A 14,341-nucleotide genomic window follows, 5' to 3' on the forward strand; every position below is an offset into this window, starting at 1 on the left:
CACACACTCACACGCGCGCCACATGACAAACAGTAACTGCCAGGTCATCTTGGATGATGTCAAATAGGACTTTGAGCTTCCATCTAAATGATCTGAGACAGATGTGAGAGGAAGGTGAAGACAAACAAACACGAACCCACGAAGAAGAAACTTTTCTCTTTGTGCAAACTGATTCACAGGCCTCACTTTTCAGTTTTCACAGAGCGAAAATGTTGAAACTTTTTTCAGGTCATATCTTTGTATTGCAAAACAATTGTTCCTGGCAGTTGGTGCCTCTATTGTGAGTGACTTGGCCCTGCCCCAGTCTGAATCTCTAACTGCCCGGAGACACATAATGTGCATCATTGCTATGCAAAGTCCTTTCTGTGTGCACCAGAGGGCCAGAAACTGTGGCATGTTCCTATGGCTTTCATGGAAATATCATGCAAATCCTTCCACACGCTGGAGATGCACTTACAAACAAGAGAGAGCACGAGCTCGTACTAAATATTTTTCCAAAGACTCACACGTGCTGACACTCACCAGCACATTTTGCATTGCCAAATATTCTGCAGACACAGTTTACCTGATATGATTGCAGATTTCCAAAGCATTGTGTTTGTGTTTTTTTTTTCAGTCCAGCAACTGAAGAGAAGCTGCAGGACATCAGAGGAGGTCCAAAGCCAGAAACCCTGGAGATGAAGGTTACGTCCCGTGTCATGTGACCTGGAGAAAGTCTGCTTTACTCAGCTACTGGAGCAGGAATCAAATCATTTGTGTTTTTTGTATCTCGCTATTCTCATTACATTATTATTTTCATCATGCTTGATTTTGTCAACACGGTTGACAGCCGTGTGGAGGATGGGGAGCTGGGGGCGGAGCTTAATGTCCAAACAAGAAAATGATTTATATCTGATCAGGCAAAGAAAAAAACTTCGCAGCAAAGCAGCAACATTTTCCAAATAGCAACAGGTTGCCATGTTTACTGTGATGCAGGAAAACAGATGCATCTTGTAGGTTTGAAATAATGATGTTGCAGACATCGCTTTGTGTTTGGCACGTCGTTCTCTTGTGGAGAAACGCGCTGTTGCCGCTACACCGATCCACAAACTGCAGCTGATCCTGTTCATCAGGTTTGAAGCAGCTCAGCCAACATCAGCGTGTTTCAAAGCTCAGCTTCCAATCTGTGCTCATCCAGCATCTTCTCAGTATTTAGCAGTTTCCCTTTTCCCATGTAGACTTACATGCAAACCAAAGGTGATGGAGAACAAAGTGTAGTAAGTTAATGGGGAAACAGTGTAGTTCACATCACAACGTGCTGTGAGTTTTCTACACATGTCCCTTTAAACCATTTTAAAGGTTTTCTGATAGTTTTGATGCCAACATGTGAGCTTGGGTGTGAAGCTAAAGTAAACACACGAAAAGCCTTTAGTTAGTTAATGCGTCCTTTACGAGGATGGTGGTTCCACACTGCTCACTAAATTTCTGTGCTGGCTCACACTTTAACTGTTGTTGATTTCTGAAAAACCAGCTGTATTTGTCAATGTTAGGAAGGCTTAGAGCGCTGCGATGACGGCAACAAAAGAGCACATTCACCTTTGTCCTCGTTCTGAACGTGAATTATGAATGAATGAAATGAGCAGAAGTGAATTCTTTCCTTGATGTGCTTTCAGGGCACGTGAAATGCTGCCAGTGCACCCGCTGACCACATTTTGAGAACCCTAAGCTTAAAAAAAGAAGAATAACTCAGAGGTACAAAGTACACATAAAACTGCATAACGTATAAAACATTTCCACTCAGAACACTGGCTGTCCTTCTTTAGAGGCAGGAAAACAATAAAAACAGCAACGGGAACGAGAAAAGTGTGCGATCGCGTCAGGACATCTGAGGCTCACAGGGACAGAAACACACAGGTGAACTGTTGCACATACTTTGTTCCAGCTCAGCACACGTTTACTGGAAGAGAAGGACTAAGAGCAGAGGAATGGGACTGACACACTCGTGCTGGATTCCTCACCAGAGTGAGCTCGCGCTCTGTTCAAGCCCGAGTCCAGAAAGAGAGCTCCATTCAAACACAAAGACACGATGTGAACATGCAGCACGGGGACGCGCACAAAGAGCATGCAAACAGAGGACACTAGACAGAACAGTGCATTGTGGGAGTGGGTGTGGTCATTGATCTGAGCCCTTGAGCAGGAAACATGATACTCTGTGGGAGGAGAAGCACATGGATGTGTGTCTGGATGTGTGGATGTGTGTGTGGATGTGTGTGTGGGGTGTGTGTGTCTCTGTGGGGCTCAGATCAAAGTTTACTTTAACTTATTTCAATCAAACAACCTTCATTAAAATGAACGGAAAAGCCACTCGGGCTGTCTGAGAAGTAACACACACACACACACACACACACACACACACACACACACACACAGGCTTGGATGAAGAGAAGCAGTAGCAGAGGGAACCAATTAGTGGTCTGGCTTTGATGATGTCACTGACAAGTCACGCACCGATGGCACAGCTTCCGTTCAGAGGGAAACATAACACCGCACACCGCGCACGCACACATGCACGCACACTTGATGCTGCTGTGACAGAGTCCTGGAGGCTTAAAGCCGATGAATAAATTAGAGGGCAGCAGAGGCGTCAGATAAGAAATGATTTGCGAGGGCTTGTGTGTGTCAGAGGGATCGCTGCCATCTGGAAGAACTTTTTCACCATCTTTGAAAACAACTCTGAGGTTGGAGCACAAAGCAGACAAACACACTGAAATGCACATTTAGGTTCACAGCTGGCGTCTTCTCACATTGATCAAAGAAGCCGAAGCACTTTGCATCCATCACAGTGTACAGTGTAATTCTGACATTGACTTCATTTGAAATGTCCACTTTCTGCAGCAGCTGATTTGCACCACTGTTGTGTATCTAACCTAAAAAGAGCGACATTTCTAGAGTGACTATGATTGCGAACATTCTTCTTCTGAAAGCTGTCGATGACTCAAAAGTTGTCCGTTTACTCTTGGCGTGGAGCTGCGACGGTGCAATAACATACATCAACAGCTGTGTCCATATTTGCCATATTTTCTATTCACTCCTATCGATCTGGAACAACTTTTATCTGCAGGCACAATAAGTATCTAATCATTTGGCACGGAGAGGCACCAACAAAGAGAAAGTAAGGCCCACTGGGTGTGCGACATATTTGTGGTGTGAATTAATATAAAAAGTGGAGTTAATTGCCATCAGTTGTGCTGTCATGACAAACGGTAAGTTATCACCTGACGATCCTTTAAAGTTTTTTGGGTTGCAAGCTCGACGACTTTGCAGATCTGATTACTTCTCACAGCAGAAGAAAAAGTGTCAGTGCAGGCTCGTCGTACCGGATCAAAGTCAGAACCCTTAACAGAGACGGAGCCTCAGCGCTGAAAACCATCACACAGCATTCACACAACTAGACCTTTACAGTTCATACACGTATGACTGAAAATGGCCTGGTTCATGAACAGGTTTTCAGTTAGTTTTGCTGTGTCTTCACACGCAAAAAATTCACTCTATTAGGCACACCCGTTCAACTTCTGCTTAATGCTAATATTTAATCAGCCGCTCACATGGCAGCAGATCAATGCATTTAGGCGCGTAGACATGCTCAGGACATCCTGCAAAAGAGCATCCGTATATATCACAATAAAAAGTAAAGAAAGGAGAAAGTATTCAGTGAGCAGCAGCTTTGGCAAAAGTACCTTACTGATGCTGAGGTCAGGAGGAGAAGGCAACTGCAACTAGAAAAATTTGCATTTCCTGCGAAAATGCTGTGTGGATGCCTTAATGCTGAAGTTGCCTGCTGAAAAAGCTGAAAAAGTTGAAAACTTGCAAAAAGTTGTATGGCGGTGAAGAAGCAGAAAATTGTTGCTGAAAAAGAAAAATGTTGCCATGAGCAGGACTCGAACCTGGCCCTCCTGGTCTCAAGGGAGCTACTCATCTCACTGAGCCAAGCTTATTCTCACAAAGAAGAGGTGGAGAGACTGACAATTCTGCTGAAATGAGCAGAAGCGGCTGAGACTTGTGCTGATAAGAGGTGAAAAGGCTGAAAACTTTGCAGAAAAGAGGTGAATCAGCAGAATTTCTGCTCAAGAGTTTTTTTCTGAAAACAGCTGAAAATAAATTGGTGAAAAAGCTGAAATTTGTGTTGAAAAGAGTTAAAAAAGTTTAACTGTTAACTGAAAGAAATATTGCCATAAGCGGGATTTGAACCCGGGCCTCCCAGTCTGAGAACAGCTGCTCATCTTAATGAGCTAAAACACCAGTCAACCCAGTGAGGAAAATCAGTGACCCCACTTATAATGCGGAAGAAATGGACAAAAATATTGCAAAAAAAAAAAATTCAATATCTCAAAAAGTATAGAAGTTATGAGCACCAAAAGTCATTGTACCCATTAGCAGAAACAGCAGAATTTTTAAAAGTTTGAACGGTGAAAATTGGCTGAAAACTGAGGGAGTAGTTAAGTGCCAAAAAACGTACGGAAGCAACTAGATTATAGTGGAATAAAGAATAAAGAGAAACAGGAACTCAATAGTGTGGATGCCTTTGAGGGCATCCACACTATTGAACCTCTTGTAACAACCAAGAAGAGCATCTCTGAATAACAATACACCAAACCCTCACACAGATGTACTACAGCAGCAGAAAGCCACAACACTGGTGACACTGCTGACAACAAGTGGACTGCACAATCATCACATCTCAATCCAAAAGAGCACCTTTACTTTAGCACCTTGGGTCCAAACAAGTACAGCAACCCAACAGTGTTATGGCCTCTTCACCTCGATTCTTCGGGTCAATGAAAAAGGCGGTGTCTCGAGCTGTCCTGTTAAAAGCTGCAGAGTAGTGGAGTAGAGGAGGAGGATGGGAATGTGGCGAGAAAGGCAGATATCCATTTTAGAAACGTGGTTACTCCCACGAAAGAATCAACGAAGGGGAAAAGCGATTTTTAAGGACTTTCATGAACAAAAAAATGACTTAAGCATCTAACAAATCACATATTTATGTGAATAACGATAAAGGTAATGTGCTTAAACACGATGTACTACTCTGATTACAGAAGAAAGCACCACTCAGTATTTGAAACTTAAATAATAGTGTAGTTGTTTTGTCGTTAATCAGCCAACATTTATTTAGAAATGGGTTTAATTTTCAGGTCACACCTGCCTCTGAACAAGGCACGGCTGACCCAGATAGACCAATCCAACGCTGAGCGCGACGCAAAGTCAAACCGAAACATAGTGACCGGGGAAGTTTTGACATTTTAAATGCTCCAAAACTCTAAAATAAGAACCTGCTGTAGTCAGTTTCAGACGAAGCTGCTGCCGCGCTACAGTTCCTGTTCAGAGGCTTGCTAGCAACTTAGCAGCTAACACTAAAATTAACCTCCTCCACAGCTGGCTCCCATTAGCCTGCAGCAAAACAGAGAGCCTGTAACTTCTACACTCCCTGCCTCTCTCCCTCTTTCTTACACACACACACCATATGCTCAGTCGCCAAGTTTAACCTGGCTGTGCCACTCTTCTGGTTTGGCACCATCAGTGTTTGGAAACGAAGGCGGGAAAAGGGGAGAAATGGAGGGGCAGAGCAATGAAGTGAGGATGAGAGTGAGTAAAGGAGTGGGGGATGAAGCCCACAGCGTGGGAGTGAGGATATGTGCAAAACATACCGGGAGTGGACGGAGGGTTGGATGGACCCATTTTCTTTACCATTTATCTAACTTAGGGACCCAAAGGATCTGGATCTAAGTCCAGCTGGCAGAGTGAAAAAAGGAGATGCAGTATGGATGTTGGCGTAAAATCAAAAGAATAACGAACAGAGAAAGGATCAGGAGAACTACAAGAACGATAACCCCATTTATATCTAAAGTTACCCTGTGCTGTAATTTCATTTTGAAAAGTTTTCGCCTGCACCAATTGTTTTGCAAGCAGTTAAAACCCCCAACGATCCCCAAGCATCGGGTTTCTCTGTGCGGGTTAGCCGTGACAGTAATTAAGAGAAGAAGTTGCAACGTACACGAGATCTCTGGCCTGGCCTGACAGTCATCTTCTGCAGGAAGGTCCAGTGGGATAGCGAGGCAGGCTGTGAGTGTGTGTTTGTGTGCGTGAAACTAAAGACGGGATATTGGTGGAGTAACGCTGCAGAAACTGTACACCGAGTGCACGAACAAAGGTTCTGCACTGATACGGCAGAGTGGAATTGTTTGCGCTCGGGAAACCACGCCCTCCTGTATTTTTTAATGGAAATGAATCTTACATCAAAGAAAAGACCGAAATCGTTCTGTCTTTTGTTGGAGAAGCATGAAAGGAGCCGGACAGCGAGCAGAAGGACTCGTTTGTGTTTCAGTTTAAAACATGAATATGGAGTCAAACGCCACGCTGTCAGCACGAGCGTCAGCATTGTTCGTCTCACGAGGGAGACACAGAAAGCGAGGCCTCGACTTTGGTGCTACGAAACAACTGTTGAGCTGCTTTACATTGACAAGTGCTGGCCTCATTAAAACTTCATAGATCTGTGAGCACCATTAAGGTGACAGAGAAGAGGAGAGTCTTACACGCAAACTGTGCCTCGGCCGTATACGCATGCATCCTTTTGCCTGACACTAAACACAAAGTCTGCAAAATGCTAATCACCCATTAACACGAGTGCATGCACACACACACGAGTTCCCAACGTCAGGGCACTTGAGCTAAATAATTAACAGTGTGAGATTAGCCCGTCAGCCTCAGGGCACGGAGGTCCATCGATTCCCCAGAATGCATTTTTAATGAGCCGCCAGCCGGCATTCATTTCAGCTGGCCAGTGCCCGTGGAGGGTCTTCTGACACACGCACACACACAACCATAGGAAGAGTCCAGGCTTGGCGCCAGGGGACACAATTAACATACACATAAACACGGCAGCGCCAGTTTCCCGAGCAGTGGATATTACTTTGGAAAGAGCAGCAAACTAACATCTGAGCTCTCAAAGTTGTTTAACTTCTTTGATGTTAGAAGAGGCTCAGGCCTCAAACAAGGTTTTCATCAATTTGCTGTCGTGAGAGACGAAGCTCGGCAGCGATTTCACCTCTGAGAACAAGATCCTGTTCACAGCGTCACAATCAGCCCACGCTGGTTTAAAAGCTTATCTTTGCAAAAAAGACAAAATGCGTCCACACGCTCATTGATCCCTTCAAGTCCATCGTGGGCACCTGTACGACCCCCGACACCCAAATCAGTGTGTTTTCTGTCAGCTGTTATTGGCTAAAAGTTGAAGTCAAATGTGTCCTGAGACACGTCTACTCAGAAATTCACATGAGGCTTTTTTTGTCTTTGGTGTCATTTTCATTTCTTGAATAAAAGCGGAACAGAAAGCAAAGGGGCAGACGCCATTTCTCTATTTTTTTTGTTAAAAGTTTCACAATGTCAACGTCATATGAATCAAGCACACATGACTAAACATCTGTTTTCAAACCTGTGGAGGTTTTGCTGTTTGCGTGATTAAAGGTGCAAACAGTGTGTCTCGCTGCTTGACACTGACTGCTGCACTTCACACTACAAAATGAAAGAAATGTGTTTGCTGGAGCTGGTGCATCTTTCACTCATCCTACCCTTCCCGACTCCCTTTCGAAGTCGACGTATTCCCTCGTAGGAACCTGCCTCTGATCTCCGTGCAGGTTGGCTGGGAAGAACTGGAGAGAGAGGTTGGTACCTGTCGCTACGAAGGCCTGTGGAGAAATGGAAAATGCACAATTGAGTCGGTCAGAGGTGAAACGAGATCATTTGAAATGTGCATGAAGTTTTGATTTTTTGAAAACAGATCTCAACACAACTTTTTAGACAACTGGTGTTTTAACTTCAAAATGCTCATTTTCATTTAGTTTCTGAGAAAAATAACAATATATTTTTTGCAGGACTTTGGTACCACAGGTCTTCACTATCCAGCGGGTGAAGTTATGGTGATGCTCTGCCTACAGTCTCTTGCTTACTGCTGTCACACATGAACACAGCTTTAGCATCAGTGTACATGCCAGTACAGCACAACTGTCAAAATTCTGTATTAGGAAGCCAGTGACGTCCAAGCAAAGAGAGGAGCTGAAGGCCCGTTTGGGACGGCTGCATTTACACTTCCACTTTTCCTTTTCTGTCACTTATTATTATATTATCTTGGTGAGTGTATGTGATGTGTTGGTTGTCTGTTTGTTTGTTTGTACGGACATACTGCAAATCAATTTCCCGTTAGGGACAATAAAGTTACCATTGACTGTTTGGTTAGATAGGCAAAAAGAAAAAAACCTACTTGGGTTGGTTTAATAATTCAAACATGGACTTTCATATGTTACATGCTACATGACAAACTAACTGAGTTACATTTAACAGTGTCGCTTGCTCTTTATTTGTTTTGCGACTTTTATTGAACTTTATCAGGCTGCACATTAAAAAATAATCCTAAAAGGGTGTAAAGAGGGCTAATATTGACCTCAGAGTGATAAGTGATAATAAGGGGATATTGCACAGCTGTGGCTCTGGATGAGCATTTTTATCTACTCGACCTTACTGTTATATCTCAGCTTGGGCCTTGAAACTGGATAACAAACCAGAAGCTGGCATTTAGAAGTTCAGTGGCATTATTGTAATTAATCAATGTTAATGGCTTTTTTCTTTAAATGTCCAGAAATGCAAATGAGAAGAATCCCAGCACATTCAGCAGGAAACCTGAAATGCTGAAAATAAGTGACAAATGTTAAAGTTCGATGCATCAAAGTCCCCTCCTCCTCTTTCCCTTTTGCCTTTCTGAGTTTCTTCGTGGTCTAACCGCTCTCCTCTCAGAACAAAAGCTCCAACTGAAACAGCGGCCTGCTCTCCTCACAAACATATAATCACACCAGGCTCTAGTGTTTCTTCTGTTCGGATTTCTGTAAAACAGCTTCTCGCTCTAATGGGATGTGCTCCGCTCGGAATATGCGCACAAACGCACAGAAGCACAAATGAAATGAAAATCAATAAAATGCATTTCTCCGTTGCAGTCAGAAAGCAACGAATAACAGAGAGGCAGAAAATTAGGTTAGAAAATGTCGTTTTTATAATGCGAATCTGTGCGTGTGCGCCCACTGTCTTTGTGTGTCTGTGTGATGTGTTGCGTTTGCTGAGACAGATCAATACTAAGGGCATTAGTGATGCGACTGAAACTGGAAGCATATGAATTATGCACCCTTTCAAATCTGTCCCTCATCAGAGAGGGAGCAAAAACTGAATGAAAGAGAAGAAGGACAGAACGACGCGGAGGGGAGCAGAGAACACCCGAGTCATCATTTCTGCTGTATTTGAAGTATTGGATTACAACCATCTGATACTAATTTGCTGCCTACTACTGCTGGAGAGAAAAAAGAGGGAAGGGGAGGCAAAAAGAGAGATGGAGGGAAACGGAGACAAAGGAGCAGAAAAGAAGACAGAAGTGGAGGAGAGGAGACAAGAAACTGAGGCAAAGGTGGAGGAGGACATGAAGTGAGATGAAGAGAAGTATGAGGAGCAAAGAAAATGAAGTCAAAGGAGATGGACATCCAGAGAGACAGAGAGAGCAGCGCAGCATGAAAATCGATAGTAGTTTAGAAAAGGACTCATCTCTAATGAGCTGAGCTGAAGATCATTTACTTTGAATTATTGTCCCATTCATCAGATCAATCCTGAACATTTTAGAATGGCCCTGCGATTAGAGCCACGCATCAGTGTGTGTGTGCCTCATTTCATTTCTCGTGATACGTACGTGTCTAACAAAATGCCGAGGCACAGAAATGAGTAGGATTTTTTAAACGAGATAAATGCCTGTTTCTTTAAAAGCCATTGAACTCTAAAGACTTACTGCACATCTGATTTTACTTTCAAAAAATAATGAAAACAAAACCACTAAAACTTTGTCTTTGATTTTTTCATGTCAAGTAAAATGAATTCTACAGTTAGCCCGTGAGTTACGTGTTTGTTCTGGAAATCTATTTATTTAAAGTCCCAGAGATTTAGAAGTCTTTGCTTGGAAAAAGGTCTGATGTCATTTTTTCCCAATCGTTTTTAAAAGTAAATAATCGACTGACTGCGCCAGGGCTGACACACGTCAGCTTTTATTAAAAGCTACACGTTAACGTGTTGTGACGTCGCTACACACACATCCCAATCCGTTGGAGGTCAAACTTTAAAATCCAGAAGTATTAAAAAGACTTTGTGTCGTCCATAAAAGGCCAACCTCGACAGCACATTGTGTCTAATAGTTGTTCACGCTCACCGTTAAAATAGCAGGAGGTCTTTAGCGGCGTCAGGCCGATAGATAAATCAGAGGCATGATGTCACAGCTGCCGTCAAACCATTAAAACCGTGGCCATCAATTCTCACGGCAGAAGAGGCTTATAAATACAGTGCGGACAGACAGACAGACGCAACGCGGCCCACTAAAAGATGGTAAAACTAGATGGCCTGCACCCTCCAGGCTCACCGCCGCTGCCCGATGATGACAGCGTGTTTGTGAAAAATACCACGAGGATGACTAAGACGGCAGAAGTTGCTCTGTGTTTGCGCCAGCAGCCCGAAGGCTTTCTCGTCTGACCTCACCTTTTATTGGAGGCGTGATATAGAAAGTTTGAAACAGACGTGGCTAATCGCATCATTAGAATATTAATGTGTCCAGACTTGCTTTGACGCGGTAAAGTGCTGATCGCAAACACTGCGCCCTGTGTGTTTGAAAGGAAACAAAAGCGGGTCACGTGGGTTTGTTTGCGCTTACTGTAAGGAGAAAGCTTTGTCGTGTTTCCACAGAAGTGAAGACAGTAAAATATGCAGATACGTTTCTGTTACAATGTTGCTTTGTGTGACTGTTAAAGTTCGACACTGAGCAACTTCTACGCTGCACTTTGGAGTTCACAGATTCATCTCACACTCAGAGCTGTTTTAAAGCCTTCACACAACACAGCAACATTAAATGCTGCTCACACTGTTTGGGTACAACAAAGAGAGCGCACTGCTGTCCCCCGGAGAATACTGCAGTTTTACCTGCATTGCACTATAATTGACATTGTGATCCTGTGACAGTGAGCTCGTGTGAGGAGGCATCCATTTCAAACTGGACGTTTGACTGGATGCACTGGAAGAGCGCAGCGAGGCGGGGGAACGGATAAATGGCAGAGCCAGCTCACTGTTACCTCCTGCTGCCGCAGCTCCCCACAGGCTGCTCCTCCGTAAGTGAAAATAAAGAAAAAACTTCTACATAAATCAGTGTGACGCAGGCGACAGCAGAGCACGGGACCGCCCAGCACAACTGAGTATCTAAACTAAAATAGTAATCTAATTACCAGGTATTAATCAGTTACATGATTATTGAAAAAATGAGTGAATACTCTTTTGTATCGTACTGTCGTCTGGATCCTGTGTACAACAACATTAGACAAGCAAGGTGAGGTTTAGCTTAAGTGGCAGCTTTCAGGCCCCAAATCGCGCCTCCTGCACAGCGTTCGTTGGAACCGTGAAGCCTGCGTGATAACATGCGACGACTGCAGCTGCAGAACACAGAGGAAAGAAGCCCGCGAGTGAAGTAAAGTCTGGTGGGTCTGCATGTCTGATAAAGGTCTACTTCCTGGTGCAGGGACGCATCAAAATATCCGCACACGCACAAAGCCAGTTTAACAATACGGTTTCATAGTGTCACGTATTGGTGCCGGGATCGTGTCTTTGTAATTTCATATATACTAGTGCCATTCACAACAGCGCAAATAAGACACCATCCAGCCACTGTACATCATATCCACATCAGTGTGCTTGTTATAGAAATGAAAAGTTTCTGGTGCACTTTTCCCACTGTTTGTGTCACATTATGGGTACACAGGACTGCCCTCCCATCCAGTTATTTTCTATAAGGAGTAAAAATGTTTGTTTTGCTCACCACTTCTGAGCGTCCATCTCTGCAGGCGTTCTGGAAACGAGCTTGTCTCTCCTCGTGGGGCCGGTCTCTGAAGCCAGTGTATTTAATCTACAGAGAAAAGAATAACACACACATACATGTTCATAAAGCTGAATTTGATTTGGCATCTGCACTGAATGGGACTGATTGATATTCAGTAAGCTGCAATTTGAAGATAAGCGACAGGAATTTAGATTTTTGATGTCAGAAACAGATCCTTCTTTCTACTCTGGGGTTTGTACCTTTAACAAAAAATACATACATTTTTTTTGTTCATCCAGGATTAATACCACAAATAAATCCATAACGACATAAAGGAAAAGAGCAAAATAACAAAGAGTAACAATGTCGAAGCAACTGATAACAAAGCCTCTCTGTGCGCTACCAGTCTTTATTAGTTTTACCCAACAGTGTGAAGTTTGTTACAGCACGCTTCTCTCCTCTAACGAGCCTCCTTTCTCTCGTTATTTCCGCCGAGTGTAGAAGCGCAGCAGACTCACCTCACACTCCCTGCTCAACTTGCGGAAAAACTCCTCATTCTCAAACTTGCTCCTCTGGTCCGGGACTACCCGCGGCATCTTCACCAACACTTTGCGGCCACTTCAGATTCGCCTCTTTTTCTTTTTTTGGTAATTATCCCGCAGCGCAGAGTACAAGTTAAAGAGTGTGCTGCAGTCCGTCCCTCACTCAGTCTCTCTTTCACTCACTTCTCTTCCGCGTCTCTCTCTCTCTCTCGCTCTCTCTCTCTGTGTTTTTTTCCTTCCCTGTGTGGAGCAATGTGCTCTGTGCTGCTGATCTCTGTGATTGTGACTGCTGCTGACACACTGATGATCTGCCTGTGCCTGCGGCTCCTGCGCGCTCCGGGTCGCCTCTAGCTCCAAATGGCTCTTATTAAGTGACCCACAGCGATAGATAAAGCTCAGTTTGACCGTGTAGCTCTCCCTCCCTCCCTCTCTCGACGAGCGTCTGATCTCAAGCAAGTGGCAACAAATGAGCGCGTCTCAAGTCTACCTGTAACTTTCAAGTGCTTCTTCTCAGTGGGCCTACCGACTACCCGTGGGTCAAGAGGGATTTTTGGGATACAGATAACCTTAAAGCACCAAACAAAGGCGCTTAAGTCTGTAAAGTTGCTATTAGAATAAATGCAGGGATGCCAGGGAACAAAGCTGTTTTATGCTCTGGCAGCACAGGAAATATTTGTCTGGTGTGTAGCATAATTTGCATTTTCATTCATGTATCAGTATGATTTAGTAAAAGGTCAAAATGCTTCCAAAATGCAGTATGCCCGGAGTTAAAATGAATTTTAAAAAAGGAAATAGCTACAATTCATCACTAACAGCCTGCAGTATCATTGTGGATGTCGGGAGTACAAGCAGCCGTTTGTTACAGTCCTTCCTTCAGTTTCTCATAAAATAGCAGAGCTCTTGTTTTCTCTTTCTCTCCTTTTTTCCTTCGTGGTAACGCTTTGGCAGGTCGTTAGCGCCGCTGTCAAAGGTCACATTTACGACAGTTTAGAAAGTACTTGAAGGCATCAACAGTCTACTTCCTGGCTCCGTCGAGTCGCTCTTGTGACTGTACACCGAAAATACCGCCCCCCTCAGCCACCCACCCCCATCCCATTTCCACTCTACCCCATGCCCACACCTCCATCCCCCCATTCACAATAATAATAATACTACTACACACGCTACCTAACGCGCATGCGTCTACTTTGGGCCGCAGTAACTTTATAGGATCCTTATGTGAGAAGTGGAAGCGGGAGGGAGAGCATAAAGAGGGGGCGGTGTGTGTTTGCTTTAAAAAGAAATCAAATGTTGTGTTGCTGTAGAAATGATGGGCGGTGTTCTGATTGTGCAGACATACAGTCAGTCTGGTTCTCTCACATTTACAGATTTACTGATGCGATCGACAAATGTTTGGAACATCTTCTCCTCAGACATACTGTGCTTGACTTTTAAAGTACACATACAGAAAGAAATACCAGGTTACTGAGAAGAGTGAGGACTTAGATAAATAAATAAACAAGTTTAAAATCCCCCACAGCCTCTCCATCTCAGAAGACTCATTCACCCACGATGCATCAGCGAATGCTGCAGGAAATCATTGTACCTGTGGCCGTCAAACTCCAGGCTATAGCTCCTCTTTATGACATCGGGAATTCTTTTATTATTTGTAATTAAGATTCCACTTTTTGGTCTTTGTTCTTTGTTTCATATTTACATTTTTCGTGAGTGTCTGTAACAAAACGATTCACGCTTTGGATTCATAACGCCCTCTGATTGTGATTCATTCGATGGACGAGAAAATGTAGGGAGACCGGGGATAGTTGTAACGTGGGTCAGTTGTAACACTTCCAATTTCTCCAATCAGGGCTAATTTTAAATGATGTGACTCATCCTGTGCATGCCC

At 43.8% G+C, this 14,341-nt stretch overlaps 1 protein-coding gene across 1 annotated transcript in view; it reads right to left on the reverse strand.

Moving 5' to 3' along the window:
- The window catches only part of cbfb (core-binding factor subunit beta), a gene marked incomplete at its 5' end in the record, with an annotated part of 33,294 nt that extends 20,618 nt beyond the window's left edge, over nt 1–12,676 (reverse strand). The window contains 3 exon segments of the mRNA XM_005945049.3: nt 7,605–7,721; nt 11,915–12,001; nt 12,433–12,676. Coding sequence (XP_005945111.1) covers nt 7,605–7,721; nt 11,915–12,001; nt 12,433–12,510 — 282 coding nt within the window.
- Nucleotides 12,677–14,341: the final 1,665 nt, after the last annotated feature.

Source organism: Haplochromis burtoni, unplaced genomic scaffold, assembly GCF_018398535.1.
Source record: "Haplochromis burtoni strain Fernald_Lab_line unplaced genomic scaffold, NCSU_Asbu1 Contig_433, whole genome shotgun sequence".
In the NCBI taxonomy this organism is placed as follows: Eukaryota; Metazoa; Chordata; class Actinopteri; order Cichliformes; family Cichlidae; genus Haplochromis; species Haplochromis burtoni.